Source organism: Drosophila sulfurigaster, chromosome 3 (genome assembly GCF_023558435.1).
Source record: "Drosophila sulfurigaster albostrigata strain 15112-1811.04 chromosome 3, ASM2355843v2, whole genome shotgun sequence".
NCBI classification, from domain to species: domain Eukaryota; kingdom Metazoa; phylum Arthropoda; class Insecta; order Diptera; family Drosophilidae; genus Drosophila; species Drosophila sulfurigaster.
Window position 1 is genome coordinate 32,923,136 of NC_084883.1, and position 16,202 is coordinate 32,939,337.

General features: G+C 41.0%; 4 protein-coding genes across 5 annotated transcripts; all 4 read left to right on the top strand.

Annotated features, from left to right (window-relative positions):
• Window positions 1–479: 479 nt before the first annotated feature.
• On the top strand, window positions 480–7,215 carry LOC133841794 (putative inorganic phosphate cotransporter). 2 transcript variants are annotated; one of them, XM_062274529.1, is made up of 4 exons: window positions 480–1,003; window positions 5,318–5,454; window positions 5,521–6,600; window positions 6,672–7,215. In XM_062274529.1, the coding sequence occupies exons 1-4, from the start codon at window positions 907–909 to the stop codon at window positions 6,834–6,836; spliced, it is 1,479 nt and encodes a 492-aa protein (XP_062130513.1). In that variant the 5' UTR covers window positions 480–906; the 3' UTR covers window positions 6,837–7,215. The 2 variants fall into 2 exon arrangements, with proteins under 2 accessions (XP_062130513.1, XP_062130514.1); XM_062274530.1 differs by lacking the exon at window positions 480–1,003 and adding an exon at window positions 4,212–4,336.
• A 628-nt stretch (window positions 7,216–7,843) lies between these two features.
• Window positions 7,844–10,079, top strand: LOC133841795 (putative inorganic phosphate cotransporter). Its single transcript, XM_062274531.1, has 4 exons — window positions 7,844–7,979; window positions 8,502–8,617; window positions 8,686–9,765; window positions 9,823–10,079. The coding sequence occupies exons 1-4, from the start codon at window positions 7,931–7,933 to the stop codon at window positions 10,000–10,002; spliced, it is 1,425 nt and encodes a 474-aa protein (XP_062130515.1). The 5' UTR covers window positions 7,844–7,930; the 3' UTR covers window positions 10,003–10,079.
• Window positions 10,080–10,456: 377 nt separating this feature from the next.
• LOC133843232 (putative inorganic phosphate cotransporter) lies at window positions 10,457–12,702 on the top strand. Its single transcript, XM_062276675.1, has 4 exons — window positions 10,457–10,568; window positions 10,952–11,088; window positions 11,154–12,233; window positions 12,308–12,702. The coding sequence occupies exons 1-4, from the start codon at window positions 10,520–10,522 to the stop codon at window positions 12,491–12,493; spliced, it is 1,452 nt and encodes a 483-aa protein (XP_062132659.1). The 5' UTR covers window positions 10,457–10,519; the 3' UTR covers window positions 12,494–12,702.
• Window positions 12,703–13,020: 318 nt separating this feature from the next.
• On the top strand, window positions 13,021–15,505 carry LOC133843233 (putative inorganic phosphate cotransporter). The gene is made up of 4 exons (XM_062276676.1): window positions 13,021–13,136; window positions 13,924–14,039; window positions 14,101–15,180; window positions 15,243–15,505. Exons 1-4 carry the CDS (start codon window positions 13,106–13,108, stop codon window positions 15,408–15,410), a joined length of 1,395 nt encoding a protein of 464 aa, XP_062132660.1. The 5' UTR covers window positions 13,021–13,105; the 3' UTR covers window positions 15,411–15,505.
• Window positions 15,506–16,202: the final 697 nt, after the last annotated feature.

The following is a 16,202-nucleotide window of genomic DNA, read 5'->3' on the forward strand; positions in this document are numbered from 1 at the left end:
CAATGTTTATGTTAGCACTCGATATCAGGGACAGGCACAAATAATGTCCCTGGTGGCTGACAAGCTCGTGCTTGGTTGGCCATTCCATGTCTAATCTAGAGAAGATTCCGATAAGATTCGGTTCAAGTTAAGTCTCAAGCAGAGAAATCAGCTGTCCACGGGGTAGAAGTGTGCTGGGAGTTTACGCGACTCGTCGCAACGCTCAAGTGCTGCCAACACCGACGTCGCCGTTGCCGTTGCCGTTGCCGTTGTGCTGTCGATGTCGTTGATGTCGTTGTCGATTTTTGAAGCCGAAGCTTACAATTTTTGTTGTTGCTTTTGCTAGCCAGCCGCACGCCGGGAGCGTGTTCAAGTGTGCCGAGCGGTAGAAAGCGCCAACAGCGGCGTCAACGTCAACGTCAGCGTCAAACGGCAACGGCAACAGCAAACGGCAGCGTCACATTGGGCCATATAAATGGAGTGTCCAACATCGGCTCTGAGTTCAGTTCGGTCTGTAAACTGACTGCCAGTGAGTCGCATCGAGCATCGAGTACGCGTTCAATCGTATTTTTTAGTATATCACATATATGCGATCGTATTTTTATTCCAAACGGAACAGTTAACATGCCAACATTTCTATTGGCCACGATCGATTCACTGCCAATTACTGGGCAGCAGTAGTGTGAGAGCTGTGTGAAGAGCCGTTTGAAGAACGCATAACAAATATCGAATTGTTACGGCACATTAACATCCAAAGAAAATAAAATCATAAATAATAAAATAAAAAACACTGCTCGTAAATAGCTTTATAAATAAATAAAAATAATTTAAATTAAATGACAATTACGTGCCGACGTAACGACTAACTGAAATAAATAATATACTCAAATTACGTACTGTATTTCAAATAAATAAATAACAAACAAAATGAAGTTCATTTGTTGTGGCAACAAAGGATCTATGCCGGTCAATGACAACGGCATTCCCATGGATACCAAAAAGGAAACGGAAGCTGGTGAACCAAGTAAGTTGGATGAGAACATCCTCCAAATATATAATACAAAATTAAAACTGATACTTGGAAATGCCACGAATACAGTTCGAAATTAAAAGCCAGGAACCTTTTGCCAAAAAATATAAATAAACACATCAAATAATATTCAATTTTAAGCCTCTTTCAAATGTGATCAACATTTTAAAATATTCATTTTAATCCCAATTAATAAACAATAATTTATTTGCTTTCAAATGAAATTCCTAAAATTTAAAAAAAACCAAAGAAATTCTTTAACGTCATCCGATAAATTCAAATCAATTAAAGTCAGCTTAAATTCTTAACCTAATGCGATAATTAATCCTACATTCGAAAAGAAACGCGTGCTGACTTACTTACTTAAAGAAATTAACAAACTCGATTTAATTGTTTATCTACGATTTGTAAATTTATTTCAAGTATGTGTAAATATTTTTGTTTTTGGTATCCAGTTTATATGATTTTGTTTTTTTTATTATTATTTGTTTTTCGTTTGTCGTGCAGCAATTGAAGTGAAATTCATTTTGGCATAAGCCGATTTGGATTGGTCATTAAAAAGTTTGAACAAGACAAACAAAAACACAAAACTGTTTAGTGAAATTGTTCATAAGTAGAAAGACATTCATTGCGCAATTGCCGCGAGTGCTTAAAGAAGTGTTTATACACATAGCTAAACGATTGTTCCCGTCGCTCAGAGGTACGGCTTTCCATTTGATACATTTGACATTAGAGTTGGTGTCTTAATTATATTATTATTAGCTAATGCTAATTGAATGCGAGTAGCTGATAAATTTGCATGGGCATAAACAAACCAGGGAGTTAAGTTGAGGTTGAGTTTGATGTTGACCTGGAAAGGCGCCACCGTAGACAGGAAGCCGACAACAAGAACAACAAGAACAACAACAACGGCTGTAATAATAACAAACAGCAAATTACAATATTTACACCAGATACGGCCGTAAATCGTCAAAGTTTGTATGCAAATTTTCGCAGTTCAGCAAACAGTTTTGTACTCGCATGTTTGCCTGTCTGCCTTTCGGTTTGGCCTGGCCTGTCTGGCCGTCTCTCCGTCTTTCCGTCCGTCTCTCCGTCTGGGAACAATGAAACGACAGGTAGTCTGTCAAGACTCTCTCGAGACTCGCGAGCGAGATTCCAGTTTAGTAAGAATCAGCTAATGAGCAAACTGTCAGCTCTGACGCTCCAGATACAGATACAGATACAGCGTTGACACTCGACACTCGAGACACTTGACAAGCGCTGTGAGCTGTGATCTGTGATCTGTTAACTGAGAGCTACGAACTGCGAGATATGCGATCACAGCGATGCCAACTTTAGATACTTTCTTTGAACAATTAGTATCGTATATGGCTAAAACATAAATCTCACATATTTGCTAAACTCAATGTTTATGTTCCTGCTTTGACTAACTGCAGCAGCACGCACAAACACACTCACTCAGTTAGCAATTCGAGCAGCTGCAAGATACATATGAAATGATTAAAAGGGATCGACGGCGAATTACAGGAAGGTGACGATCAGGCCTCTCGATCTCCGAGTTTCAAGTTCGAGAATGAGCACAAGTACTTGAACTTCATTTGCAAAATGAAGCGAAACAACATTTTTGTGTATTTTCAAAGTATGCATATATGATAATTAATCGGTCAATCAGTTATTTTTACAAGCACTTTGGCAAAGGAAAAACACGGAATATCTTCCGTAAAGATATAAATTATATATGCGAAACAATGTTAAATACTTTGCATTATGTGATGCTTTTTTAAATATACTTTACAAATTATTCAAATTCGCAAGGTAGGCGCCGGCACAAGGCGTCGTGCTTATGTTTATGTTGACACCACAACAGGAACACACACAGCACATATACAAACACACACACACACATGCGCACAGACAGGTTGAGTCCCAAGTTCAAAGCTGTTTAGTGTATTTGCAACGTCATAGCGAATTTCGATTGAAACAAACAGATACACAAATAGATATAAATTCAGCACGCAAAACTCGCTCAGCGAGTTTCATTGCCAAAAATGAAAAAAAAATCTGAAAAATAAATAATGAAGAGCATGAGCATGGAGCATGATTGCCACCCAAAACTCCCCAAAGTGAAGGGAATAATTGGTTCTCGTCGTGACATACATTTGAGCAGCTCGGCGACATTCCCGTCGATCTATCAGTCATCGAGTGGCATGCGGTCATTATCTCTCTCTCTCTCAGTTACTGGTGTTTCACCATTATCTCATATTAACTCAATCTGATGGACATTTCAAAGTCGTTGGACTTAGTTGGCCCAACAAAACAACACACAATGGTATTAAATGGCTTTCGAGTACCTCGAATGCTTATCACAACCACTTGAGGATATTCCCCACGACGTATACGCAATATTAGCACAGTCCAGCTATCAGCCCGCCGCATCAATTGTTTACAATCGTGAAGCCCTTGATACAATTGTCTATACATTATATTTGCCAACTGTTAGCTCTGGGCTCACTGACTTGGGCGAAACGCGTGCCTCGCTCTGGCAAACTGGCATTTATCATTCGCACGAGACGATCGTGCCACACTTTGCAGCGAAGTGTGAGAAAAACCTGAACTAATAATTGATATTACGAATTTAATAACAATTGCATTCATCATAGCCATAGTCGCGATCACTCAACTCTAACGAACTCGCCCTCTCAACTGAAGTCGGGCCGAAAGCTCAAGCCATGTGAAAAAGCTAACTTCGAGTTTTGTTTGTGGTTCGTGCGGCGGCGTTTTCACTGTTGTAAACAATAACAAACGAGCTTTCGTTACCAAAACATTGGCGAAAGCTTCGAGCTTTGCACTTCAAGCATTGTCAGCTGTAATAGCTTTTGCCAACCGCCATTGAGCTGCAGCTTTTAAGCTCCAATGATGTGAGGTTTGTAACTGGGGTAGATTTTTGATAATGGATTCAAATCGATTTAAACTCACATTATGTTTATAACCATAATTTATTGCACTCACCGCATTATATAACTGCAGCGATTGGCCGCAATCGTTTTTGTGGATTACACTGCAAAGTGCATCAGCACTTATCAGTGTAATTAAATCACAAATAATATATTTAGAAATCGATTTACATATATATACGTACTTATATGAATTACATTAACTGGTCAAGCAAGTGCGACGATGATGAGATGCTCTATAAAGCATCAATCAGTTATTGAATAGGCTCTGTGCCGTACAGAAGTGCAATTCAGAGCAGTTTTCCATAAGTGTGTTTTTTAAAGTGCAACATTCGAATTGCAATGGTGAAGAATCGTCGCTATCAAGAAGAAGGTAAAACGCACAAAGTTCTTGACATGCTTTCAACTGACCACATTTAGTTATTAGAATTACCAACTACTAACCACTTATTTGACTTTGCTCACTTTGTATTCATCACTCAGAATAGAACTAACTTGTTGCCCCGAAATGATAAGCAATTCTCGGTATGTGAGACGAGCCCCTTTTTTTCGCGTTTTGCGCTAGCAAACAAGCAAACTGTATTAAAGTGGCCCGAAGCGGTTTTATCTTAATCAGCTTTATTCATTCAACCTACACGCTTCTTATCACACTACTCATAAAGACGTCTAGCGTTGCTTTTGGGATGCGGAGAAAGCACCGAAGCAGAAGGGAGCCTATCAAGCGTCGAATAACGACAGTTGACAGTTCATCAGACAGATTAGCAGCAATCAGTGTGAATGGAATATTTTCGGGAGTCGTAAAATTTCAGAACACCAGAAGCCCAATTAACGCAAAAATTTAAATATGTACATATGTTAGGCTATGTCGCGGCACACTAGTAATTTATCTGGGCGCCAACATTTCTCGTCCAGATAAGGGATGATAAATTTGATGTTAATTATAGCCTGGTGTTGTACGCAAAAGGCGCCAAGATGATATACTTCTCTTTACATTTGTCTGCGTGTGTTCCGAATAGGGACGAGAACTGACTGTTTTTGCTTGTGCCACGTGTGTACAAAAGGTCCGGGGGCTTGTTTGGGGTAATTCCATTTGAGAACTACGCAAAAGACTTTTGAAAGTGGCAAGTGTGCTAAACTTGTTGACCTACAGGCGACCTACAGGCTGATAAAGCTTAGCGTCAGCGTCGACGTTGACAGCGGCGTCTGTCCTGATCAATCAGTCATTGATTAATCTATTTTTAAATCAAGTTGAAGTTCAATATTACGTATATGTAGTATATATTCCACTTAACTATATAATCATATGACTTAACACTCTCCTCTAATCACAATCTACTCTCTTCTGATTACATAGAATACGGGCTTGGCGTGCGTCATTGGCAAACCTTCCTGTACTTCTTCGCCCTGACTGTTGCGTATGCCCAACGTGTCAACTTATCTGTGGCCGTTGTGGCCATGACAGATGCTGCTGCTGCCAATATCAATTTCCCTGTAAGTTTTCCACATACTTTATATATTTATTTTAGCACAAACTAACTTTATTTATTACTTTTTTAGGAATACGATTGGCCTGAGAAGACGAAATCCTTGCTGTTGAGCAGCTTCTTCTGGGGCTATGTGATCACTCAGGTGCCTTCGGGTCAGTTGGCTCGCAAATTCGGTGGTAAGATTACGCTGCTGACGGGTCTGTCCATCTGCTCGGTGCTGAATATCCTGACGCCTCTGTTCGCCGATTGGGGTGGCTGGCAATTGGTCTGCGCTCTGCGTGTCGTCGAAGGACTGTGCCAAGGTGTTGTTTTCCCATCTATACACACTCTGATCTCGACCTGGGTGCCACCCAATGAGCGTCCTGTGCTCGGCACTTGCGCCTACACTGGCAATCAGTTTGGCACAATTGTGATGTTGGCCACGAGTGGTTTGTTGGCGTCGTCCTCGGCTGGCTGGCCCAGCATCTTCTACATTTCTGGAGGCGTCGGTTGCGTCTGGTCGGTCTTCTTCTTTATCTGGGGCGCCAGCTCACCGGCCGAGTACAAGCGCATCTCTCCGGAGGAACGTAAAATGATTGAGCTGGCTCAGGCCAGCGAATCCACGTCGGAGCACCCCAAGGAGAAGCTGCACACACCTTGGTTGAGTTTCTTCACCTCGCCAGCTTTCTTGGCTCTCATCATTGCACACAGCGCGAACAACTGGGGCTTCTGGACGCTGCTTACCGAGATTCCCAGCTACATGAAGAATGTCCTGGGCAAGGACATCAAGTCGAATGCGCTGTTGTCGGCTCTGCCCTACTTTGCCATGTTCTGCATGTCCTTCATCTTCTCGGCCATTGCCACGCTGCTGAACAAACGCAACTGCATCTCAACTGTGGTCAGTCGCAAGCTCTTCAACTCCCTGGGATTGTGGGTGCCCATGTGTGCCCTGATCGGTCTGGCCTATGTGGATGCGGATCAAAGCAACTTGGCTGTCATCCTGCTGACTGTGACTGTGGGCTTCAATGGCGCCTGTTATCTGGGCTTCCAGATCAATCACATCGATCTCTCGCCCAATTTTGCTGGTATTCTGATGGGCATCACCAACTGTGTCGGCAATATTATGAGCATCATTGCGCCTCTTCTGGTTGGCTTCATTGTCACTAATGAGGTAAGTCCCGCAATTACTTTCAATGTCAAGTAAGCAAGTGAGCTAATCTTTTGTTCTCTCTACTTTTGCAGCAAGATGTAGAGCAGTGGCGTATTGTGTTCTTTATTGCCGCAGCCATTTACTTGGTTGGCAACGGTCTCTTCATCATCTTTGGCCGTGCCAGTGTCCAGCCCTGGAACGATCCTCCAGCCAAGCATCGTCGCAACTCCACTCCCCAAGTGGAGTCCCAGCACTAGAGAGAGAGAGAGAAACAGAGAGAGAAAAAGAGAACCACTAGTCATCTAGTTCACTTTACCAGCTCCCCAACCCTCGGCTGAAGAACGAGATGTTGCACATCGATCGATAGCAATTGATCGATTGTCGTCAAACTCGTTGCAAAACTACAATAACAGCAATTCGATGCGTTGCAATGCATTCTAGCACTGCTGCTCGAATTCGCGTTCGTTTTGTAATTGTATATTAAAAACTGTATATTTTATTTGAATTTTGTATGCTAAGCTTAGTACATAGTGGATAATTAGATAAGGCCTTGTTGCATATGTGTATAAAGACCAAAAACGATAAGACAAAAATGAAACGAAAGATATTTTAATAAAATATTGTATGAAAAGAGAATTCTGAGAAAATTACTTTAAATTGCGGCAAAACATAATTGAAATAAAATAAGTAAGAATGCTACGGTGGAATGTGCTCGACTAGTACACGCTATCTAAATTCTCAATTGAAGCAACACAATGGGGTGTTTTCATTGAAATATACTATATTAGTATACCGAAAGAATACTGAAATATACCGAAATGTATTTATGGTATATTGATATTATAATTCTACAGCGCTTCGGCTGTTGACGTTGATGGAGACCATATTTTATGGGGTCGGAGACACCTTCTTGTGCCTGCCGGCTCAAAGTTATTATACCCTTCTACTCTACGGATAGTAGGTATAAATATTTGAATAAAATACTGCCGCAAAAATATTGTAGGTAGGAGTAAAGAAAATTCAGTAGCATCACACTTTAATAATTATCTTTTTAACTTAATCTTTTCAGGCGTTGTGCTCAAACATCACACTATGCACTCCACTTGCTTAGTCTCTCACCTTTTGGCTATCTAATCATAATAAATATTTGTAGATCTCTGGCAGGCAACAGGTGCCACATGAGCCACCAGTTAGGAAGAGCGTGACAAGCAGCTGGTCCAAATATACAACCCAGAAAGTCCAGGAAGATGCTGTATCCAAAACAGACACATTTAGTTGGTGAACAGTTGTCGTGGCGTGCAGTTAGAAAAACTCTTTGGAATATCCAGTTTAAGAAGACACTCAAGCAACAATGTCAGATGGAATCAACAGAACTAAAAATCGACGCTTTGAGGACGAAGGTAAGTCGTCTACTGAACTAAAAAATATCAAAAACACACTGTGAAATATATGCAGTAGGATTTCATCATCTGCACTTGAGGTGAACAGAAAGTCAACCTTAAACTTGAAGTGAAATAGGTTATATATCTCGTCCATTTGAAATAAATCTTCTGAGTTATTTACTCACTGATTTACGGACTTATCTCAGCTAGCATACGTACAACTTTATATAATAGAAAGATAAGTCCAGCTGAGGATTCTGTTGCTAATGTTGTAAATGTCATTCATAGTAAACGTTACTATAATTAGCATTACACAATTCGTAAAAGATAAAGTATCAGCTGTATGTCAACATTATGTTTATAAAGATAATACAGCTACTGTCCAGATTCTAGAGTTAATAACTGTCATTTAGCGAATGAGTTTATTATAGCACCCGAGTATCTCAAACATTTCGATGGGGGCTCGTCTTCTAATTGAGGGGTTTCCTTATGTTTTATTTTCTTATTTTCATAACATTATACGATAATCCTTTTTTACAGGATCTGGATTCGGCGAGCGTCATGTGCAAATGTTACTGCTCTTCTTTGGCCTCATGGTTGCCTTCGGCATGCGAGTGAATCTCTCTGTGGCCATCGTGGCCATGACTGAGTTGCCCGTAAGAATTTTGCTCTCGCTGATTTTCAGTAACAGTCTGGTAGCTCACCTCTCTTCCCCCACGTTTAGGAATACAACTGGTCAGAGAAGATTAAATCCCTTGTTCTGAGTAGCTTCTTCTGGGGCTATGTCATCACCCAGGTGCCCGCTGGTATCCTGGCTCGCAAGTTCGGCGCCAAAGTGACGATCATGACGGGTTTAACTGTCTGCTCTTTGCTGAACGTCTTGACACCGCTCTGTGCCAAGCTGGGAGGCTGGAAGTTACTCTTTGCTGTACGAGTGCTCGAAGGTATTTGCCAGGGTGTTCTCTACCCCTCGTATCATACACTGATCTCTGCCTGGGTGCCGCCCAAGGAGCGTGCCTCACTGGGCACTTATGCCTATGTGGGAGCTAGTTTTGGTACAATTGTTATGCTGGCATCGAGTGGTGTGTTGGCCTCGATGGCTGGTTGGGCCAGCATTTTCTATATTTCAGGTGGGTCTGGCTGCCTCTGGGTTGTGGCCTACTTTCAACGAGGAGCCAGCTCACCGACAGCATCCAAGAGCATCTCGGAGGAAGAGAGAAGCTTCATCGAGCTAGAACAGACTAATGAAGCGGGCAAAACTGAAAAGCCGGCTGAGAGTTTGCCGACTCCATGGCTCAGCTTCTTTACGTCGCCTCCTTTCCTGGCATTGATTGCAGCACATTGCGCCTCGACGTGGGGCTTTTGGACGCTGCTCACACAAATTCCCAACTACATGAAGAACGTGTTGGGCAAGGATATCAAGGCAAATGCTCTGTTATCCTCGCTGCCTTACACTGTGATGCTGCTGCTCAGTTTCGTCTTTGTATGGCTGTCGAAGATTTTGCAGAAGAAGGATTCGTTATCGATGAGCTTTAATCGCAAGTTATTTAATTCGATTGGGCATTTCACACCCATGGTTCTGCTTATTGCTTTGGGTTATGTGGCACCTGGTCAGGATGTTCTCGCTGTCTCCCTACTCTCGCTGACTGTTGGCATTAGTGCGGCTGCTCAGCTGGGCTTCATGATTAATCATATTGATCTGTCGCCGAACTTCGCTGGCGTCCTCATGGGCATCAGCAATGGCATTGCCAATGTAATGAGCATCATCGGTCCACTTCTAGTGGGCATTATTGTATCCGACAACGTGAGTAGTGTTAACTTTACGTAATCCTAATTATTAATATATTATATTACTCTGCAGAAAGATGCTAGCCAGTGGCGTATCGTATTCTTCATCGCAGCTGGCTTCTACTTGGTGGGCAACGGTCTCTTTGTTATATTTGGCAAAGCTAGCATACAATCGTGGAACAATCCTACAGCCAATTCTGAGTATAGCTCAACGCCTCAACTGGAAACACCGGAAAAGACATCAGAAGCTTAGTTGTTTTGTCATTTATAAGCCACGAATGTTTTGTTCATTAAGTCGTTGTCAATAAACAATAACAGTACAAAGTTTAATGAGTGTTGGGGAAACCCGTTTAATGGCTATCAGACTATCGGAAAGAAAGGAAATGGGTCTTAGGCAGCTTTGATATTGTCCATCAAATTTGTGTAATTATGATAAAAGCACTCACTATCTATGTATAATTATAATAGTAAACTCACAATGACTTATTAAATATATAGATAAGATATAGATAGCTAGTATAGTTATTGGATGTAGATCTATTTTTAGACTATTTTTTACAGCTTCTCGGTTTAATGCACACGCACCCCTTTTTCTTATCTTATCACAATACAGACTCCTCTTTTATGATCAGTTCATCAGAATTTTGAGGATGCAAAGAGCGCTTATAAGGCACTCATCTGGTTGATAATTATTTAGTTATCACAAAGATCTTGTGACAAGTGGTAATGCACCAGAGAGAAGATCTCTTCATTACAATAATAAAGCAAACATGGCGGGCGTCAATGGCAACGTGAAGAATCGTCGCTTCGAAGAAGAAGGTAAGAAACTGTATCCTGATTGACTTGATTGCGGTTTTTCTCAGTGTCTTTTTGTGACCGACTTTAACCTTCACCAAACTACGGGCGTCATTAAGCAACCATTTACCAACAGTAGCACAAATCATTTCGGTAATTCATTTTTAATTTACCACCTCTTATCTGGCCAAATAAACACAATGAGAAAATCTTTATTGGCCCTCAAATTTATACGACACCTTCTGCGCAACCTAGACTAGTCTGACGAAGAGCTAAAAAACAAAAATAAAAATTCCATTGTCCAATGTTCTTATCTAATCAGCACACAAAAGAAAAGGCATTCTTTCTAATCATATGATTGAAGTAGACGGCTTTCCTGATACCCCCCATGATTTGTATTTCCTCAGGTACTGGAGTCGGCGTGCGACACTTGCAGATGCTTCTTCTCTTCATTGGCCTCACAGTGGTATTCGCCATGCGTGTGAATCTCTCCGTGGCTGTGGTGGCCATGAGTCAGGCATCCAAAATCAATCCCAACTTTCCAGTGAGTCCTTAGCAGACAGCAGAGCTAACATGCAGCTAATCTATAAATATATTTTATACCTGTAGGAATATCCCTTAACGGAACAGAAGAGGGCGGTGGTAATGAGCAGTTTCTTCTGGGGTTACTTAGCCACTCAGATACCAGCTGGCATCTTGTCTCGTCGCTTTGGTGGTAAGGTCACACTGGTGACCGGAGTGACCATCTGCTCCGTTCTCACTTTGTTGACTCCCTTTGCCGCCAGCTTGGGTGGCTGGAATTACATAATTGGTCTGCGTATGGTCGAGGGCTTGGGCCAAGGCGTCTTCTTTCCTTCAGCACACACCATCATCTCTGCTTGGATTCCGCCGAAGGAACGTGGCGCGTTGGCCACCTATGCGTACACTGGTGCACCATTTGGCACAATCATTATGTTGGCCACAAGTGGTTGGATTGCTTCATCACCTCTTGGCTGGCCAAGCATTTTCTATTTGTCCGGGGCCAGTGGCGTTCTATGGGTGATTGCCTATTATATTTGGGGTGCCAGTTCGCCGCAGGAATCGAAGAGTATCTCAGAGGAGGAGATCAAATTGATTGAGATGGCACAGTCCAACGCAGCTGGCAAGAGTCAGCAACCTCACAATCGTCATGCCATTCCTTGGCTGAGTTTCCTGACTTCTGGACCTTTCTTGGCTCTCATTGCGACGCATGCTGTCTCAGCCTGGGGCTATTGGACATTGTTGACTCAGATTCCTACCTATATGAGTTATGTGCTGGGCAAGGACATCAAGTCAAATGCGCTACTCTCCTCGCTGCCCTATATCGCCAATTTGGTGATGAGCTTTGTCTTTGTTTGGATCTCCAAAGCTGTGCAGAAAACCTCGCTATCGTTGGCCTTTAATCGCAAGTTCTTCAACACAATTGGCACATACGTTCCCATGGTGCTACTAGTCGCCCTGGGCTATGTGCCCAAGGATAATGACACCTTGGTCGTGGTGCTGCTGACACTGACCGTGGGCGTCAATGCTGCCACTCATTTGGGCTTCCAAGTGAACCACATTGATCTATCACCCAATTTCGCTGGCACCTTGATGGGTATAACCAATGGACTCGGTAGCATCATGAGTTTCTGTGCTCCACTCCTGGTGGGCAAAATTGTCCCAGATAAGGTGGGTGAAAATGTTTTCCGTATTCATACGTTTTAATGTCTAAAATGGTTCTTGTCTCTTCTTCCTATCTGCAGCAAAGTGTGGAACAGTGGCGTTGGGTATTCTTCATTGCTGCCTTCTTTTACTTCGTGGGTAACGGTCTCTTTGTCCTCTTTGGCTCGGCTACTGTCCAACCATGGAACGAACCACCATCTAAGTCCCGTCGCAGCTCCATTTATCCCGAACTGGAATCTCAAAAGCCCGTGAACTCGGAAAAATAAGCAAATGACGCAGCTCAACCGAGCTGCTAACGATATGGAACTGGTGTCGTTGTGCATTCCAATAGTTGAGTTCATGGAGCATACTTTTAGGAGAGCTATCCATATATACAAACATATAAGCTTGTACTTGAACTGCACAACAATGTTTATCCTTAAGTTTAGTCTAGACGTCAATAGCAATCATTAAAACATGATTAAGAATGTAAAGCGATTTGTAATTTTTAATCGAAGTAATGGTAATAATTGCCTAGATTGAATCTACAATTCACTCAAGTGGCAAATAAGCAAAGTCATTCCCCTATCAAAATATTGAGTAAATACTCACATCGCACTCTTATGCGTTTGAGTACTTTTCATTTGACTCAGTCTGACAGTGTGGCAACATTATTATTTTAAATTTTCTAGCGCCTTCCGTCTTATCTTATCAAACTTTAAACATAAATACTTATGTTTACCTTTACGATTTATAGGATTACAAACACAGAAGCTGCCACCGCCCACCATATGAGTTTCTTAGCCGCACATCCATCTGCTAGTTGGTGAACTGATCTTGTGGCGTGCGGTAATACAACGCTTTGACTAAGTGGCAAGTTCAATAGGAGACGCTGTAACATGGTGAAGAATCGTCGTTTCGAGGATGAAAGTAGGTGTCTGCGAAGCTGTTATCCTTACATAAATATCACAAAGATATCATCATAAGATATATCCTAATGTATTACTGTCTCTGACTTGAGATTTGCACTTACAATTTTCAAGTGAATTATTATTATCAAGATATTATCCTTCTCGAAATACAAATTATTTCCAAAAGTTCGAAATGATATTAATTTTTACTGGTTTTATTTGCATACTTAAGATTTGCAGATCTAATTACATTTTGCGAATATTTCATTATTACAATAAAATAAATTTTTTGAAGTTTAAATAATATTTTATTTTAGTTTATTGAAACATCAAAAAGATATCATTATATATTTATTTTTGTATTTCTGTCTCTGTCTTGAGAGTTGCAATTACAATTTGAAAGAGCCTTATTAGGGAAATAAAAGATTTAATCACTTCTCATATAATTTTATCAATATCATATTTTGAAATACAATTTATTTCCTAAAGAGTTAAATTAAACTTATGATATTTATTTTATTAGATTTATTTTCATACTTAAGATTTGTAGATCTAATTACATTTTGCGATTATTTTATTCTTACATTAAAATACATTATTTGAATCTTAAATGATATTTTATATTAGTTTATTTAAACATTAATATATATATTAGTTTCTTAATCAAACATTTAAAATCCTTTATAAAATATATTGATGTAACAAGACTAGCAAATGTTTTTTGCTGATGAAGTCCATAAATCATTTCCGCATTACAGATAACATTAATGTTGAATCATTTAATCTCGTTAATCTTTCAACAACAGGTTCCGGATTTGGAGTACGTCATGTGCAAATCTTTCTGCTCTTCTGCGCTCTCACAGTGGGCTTTGGAATGCGAGTGAATCTCTCAGTGGCCATTGTGGCAATGGCTGAGAACCCAGTAAGAAATTTTTGTAATCTCTTATATTTACATTTAAGTAAATTACAATATCATGTTTTAGGAGTACAAATGGTCGGAGACAACAACCTCATTGATATTGAGCAGCTTTTTGTGGGGATATGTGTTCCCCCAGATCCCTGCAGGTCCTTTGGCTCGTCGATTCGGTGGCAAGGTAACAATTTTGACAGGCTTGACTATCTGCTCCATCCTCACTGTGCTGACACCACTTTGCATTAAAATGGGAGGCTGGAAGCTGCTTTGTGGCGTTCGTATACTGATGGGATTCTGTCAGGGATTTCTTTTCCCATCCTGTCACACAGTTGTTTCGGCTTGGGTGCCGCCCAAAGAAAGAGCCTCGATGGGAAACTTTACCTATGCTGGTAATCAATTTGGCACCATCGTCATGTTGGCCGTAAGTGGACTTCTTGCCTCGGTGGGAGGTTGGCCCTGCATCTTCTATGTTCCCGGCGGAGCTGGCTGCATTTGGGCAGTTGCTTATTATGTGTGGGGCGCCAGTTCGCCAGCCGACTGCAAGAACATATCCCCTGAGGAGAGAGAACTTATCGAAGTCCAGCAGGGCGTGACACGAAGTGTTGATACCGAGGAGCCTGCCAAGCAGAAGACACCCTGGCTGAGTTTCATCACATCTCCTGCCGTTATGGCTCTGGTAACTGTGCAGTCTGCCTATGCGTATGGATTTTGGACATTGCTTACACAGATTCCCACCTACATGAGGCATGTCCTGGGCAAGGATATCAAGTCGAACGCTGTACTCTCCTCGCTTCCATATACCGCCATGCTGTTGTTAAGCTTCGTCTTTGCCTGGCTCTCGAAGATAATGCAGAGAAAGGATTCAATCTCACTGTCATTTAATCGCAAGTTCTTCAACTGTATTGGCACCTGGGGTCCATCGGCTACGCTGATAGCTCTGGGATACGTAACAAAAGAATACGATTCTCTGGCCGTCGTCCTGATCATCTTTACTGTGGGCATAAGCTCTGCTAGCCACGTGGGTTTCCTGATCAATCACATTGATTTATCGCCCAATTATGCTGGCATTCTAATGGGTATCTGTAATTGCGTCGCCAATTTAGTGGCTCTTGTCGCGCCACTCTTAGTCGGAGCTATAGTCACCGATACAGTAAGTCTTTTAAACATTTCCAATTATGTGTTAATTTTATATTATTCACATTTCTTCTGTAGCAAGATGTACATCAGTGGCGAATTATCTTCTTTGTTGCCGCTGCGGTCTACTTCATCGGCAACAGTATCTTCATTATCTTTGGACGCACCAATGTGCAGCCTTGGAATGATCCATCTTCAAAGCTGTCAAGGAACTCAACTCCCGAGTTGGAATCACAAAAGGAGTGAACACTTATCTCTATTTAAAAACTTTAATTAGGTTATTCCAATATCTGTGTCTAACTAGTTATATAAGAGATAAATAATAAATAAATAAAATGCAGAAAGCTTTAAAATTCCACTTGAGTTTCACTTTCGAAAATATCATGTACATTAATTTACATTTAACGTATTACTAGCTTTAGTACATTTTTTAATAAGTTCGGTACTTTTTACCCAAAAAGGGTACATTTTATTGCAGTTTTTTCGGTACCAAACTATTCTGCAAGCTTGAAAGCTTAAAGTTCTTCGCTGAGCTCAAATTGTACTTAGCATCAGCCCCTAGCGGCAGAAATAGTAACTAGCGTACACACGAAAACTCAATTTATATTGTAGCATACTTTTGAGCGACGCTTAAAAAAGAATGGATTTTTGTGAATGAACTGATTAGGAGCAAACTTTTTATTGCCTACATCAAGGGGCTCAATAGTTTAACAATAAACTTGTTGTCTATGACCCACTACACTTATTTAATTGTATGGCGGGAACTTGAAATAATATGCGAATAATTAAAGATTCGATTAGCATTTGCATATATTTTCATAATCAAAATATAAGCATATTTTCTAATTTATGCAACAACCAGTTGGCGATACATTTTGATATTTCGTTATAATCCTATAATGGTAAGCGATTATTTTTTATGAAGGGGTATTTAGGTGAAATGGTAAAGCCCCTCTTAATACGCCTGTGATATAAAACGTTTGTGCACATTATATGGTTACGAACTTGCCCGCATTCGAGTCGCATGGCTGTAGAAGT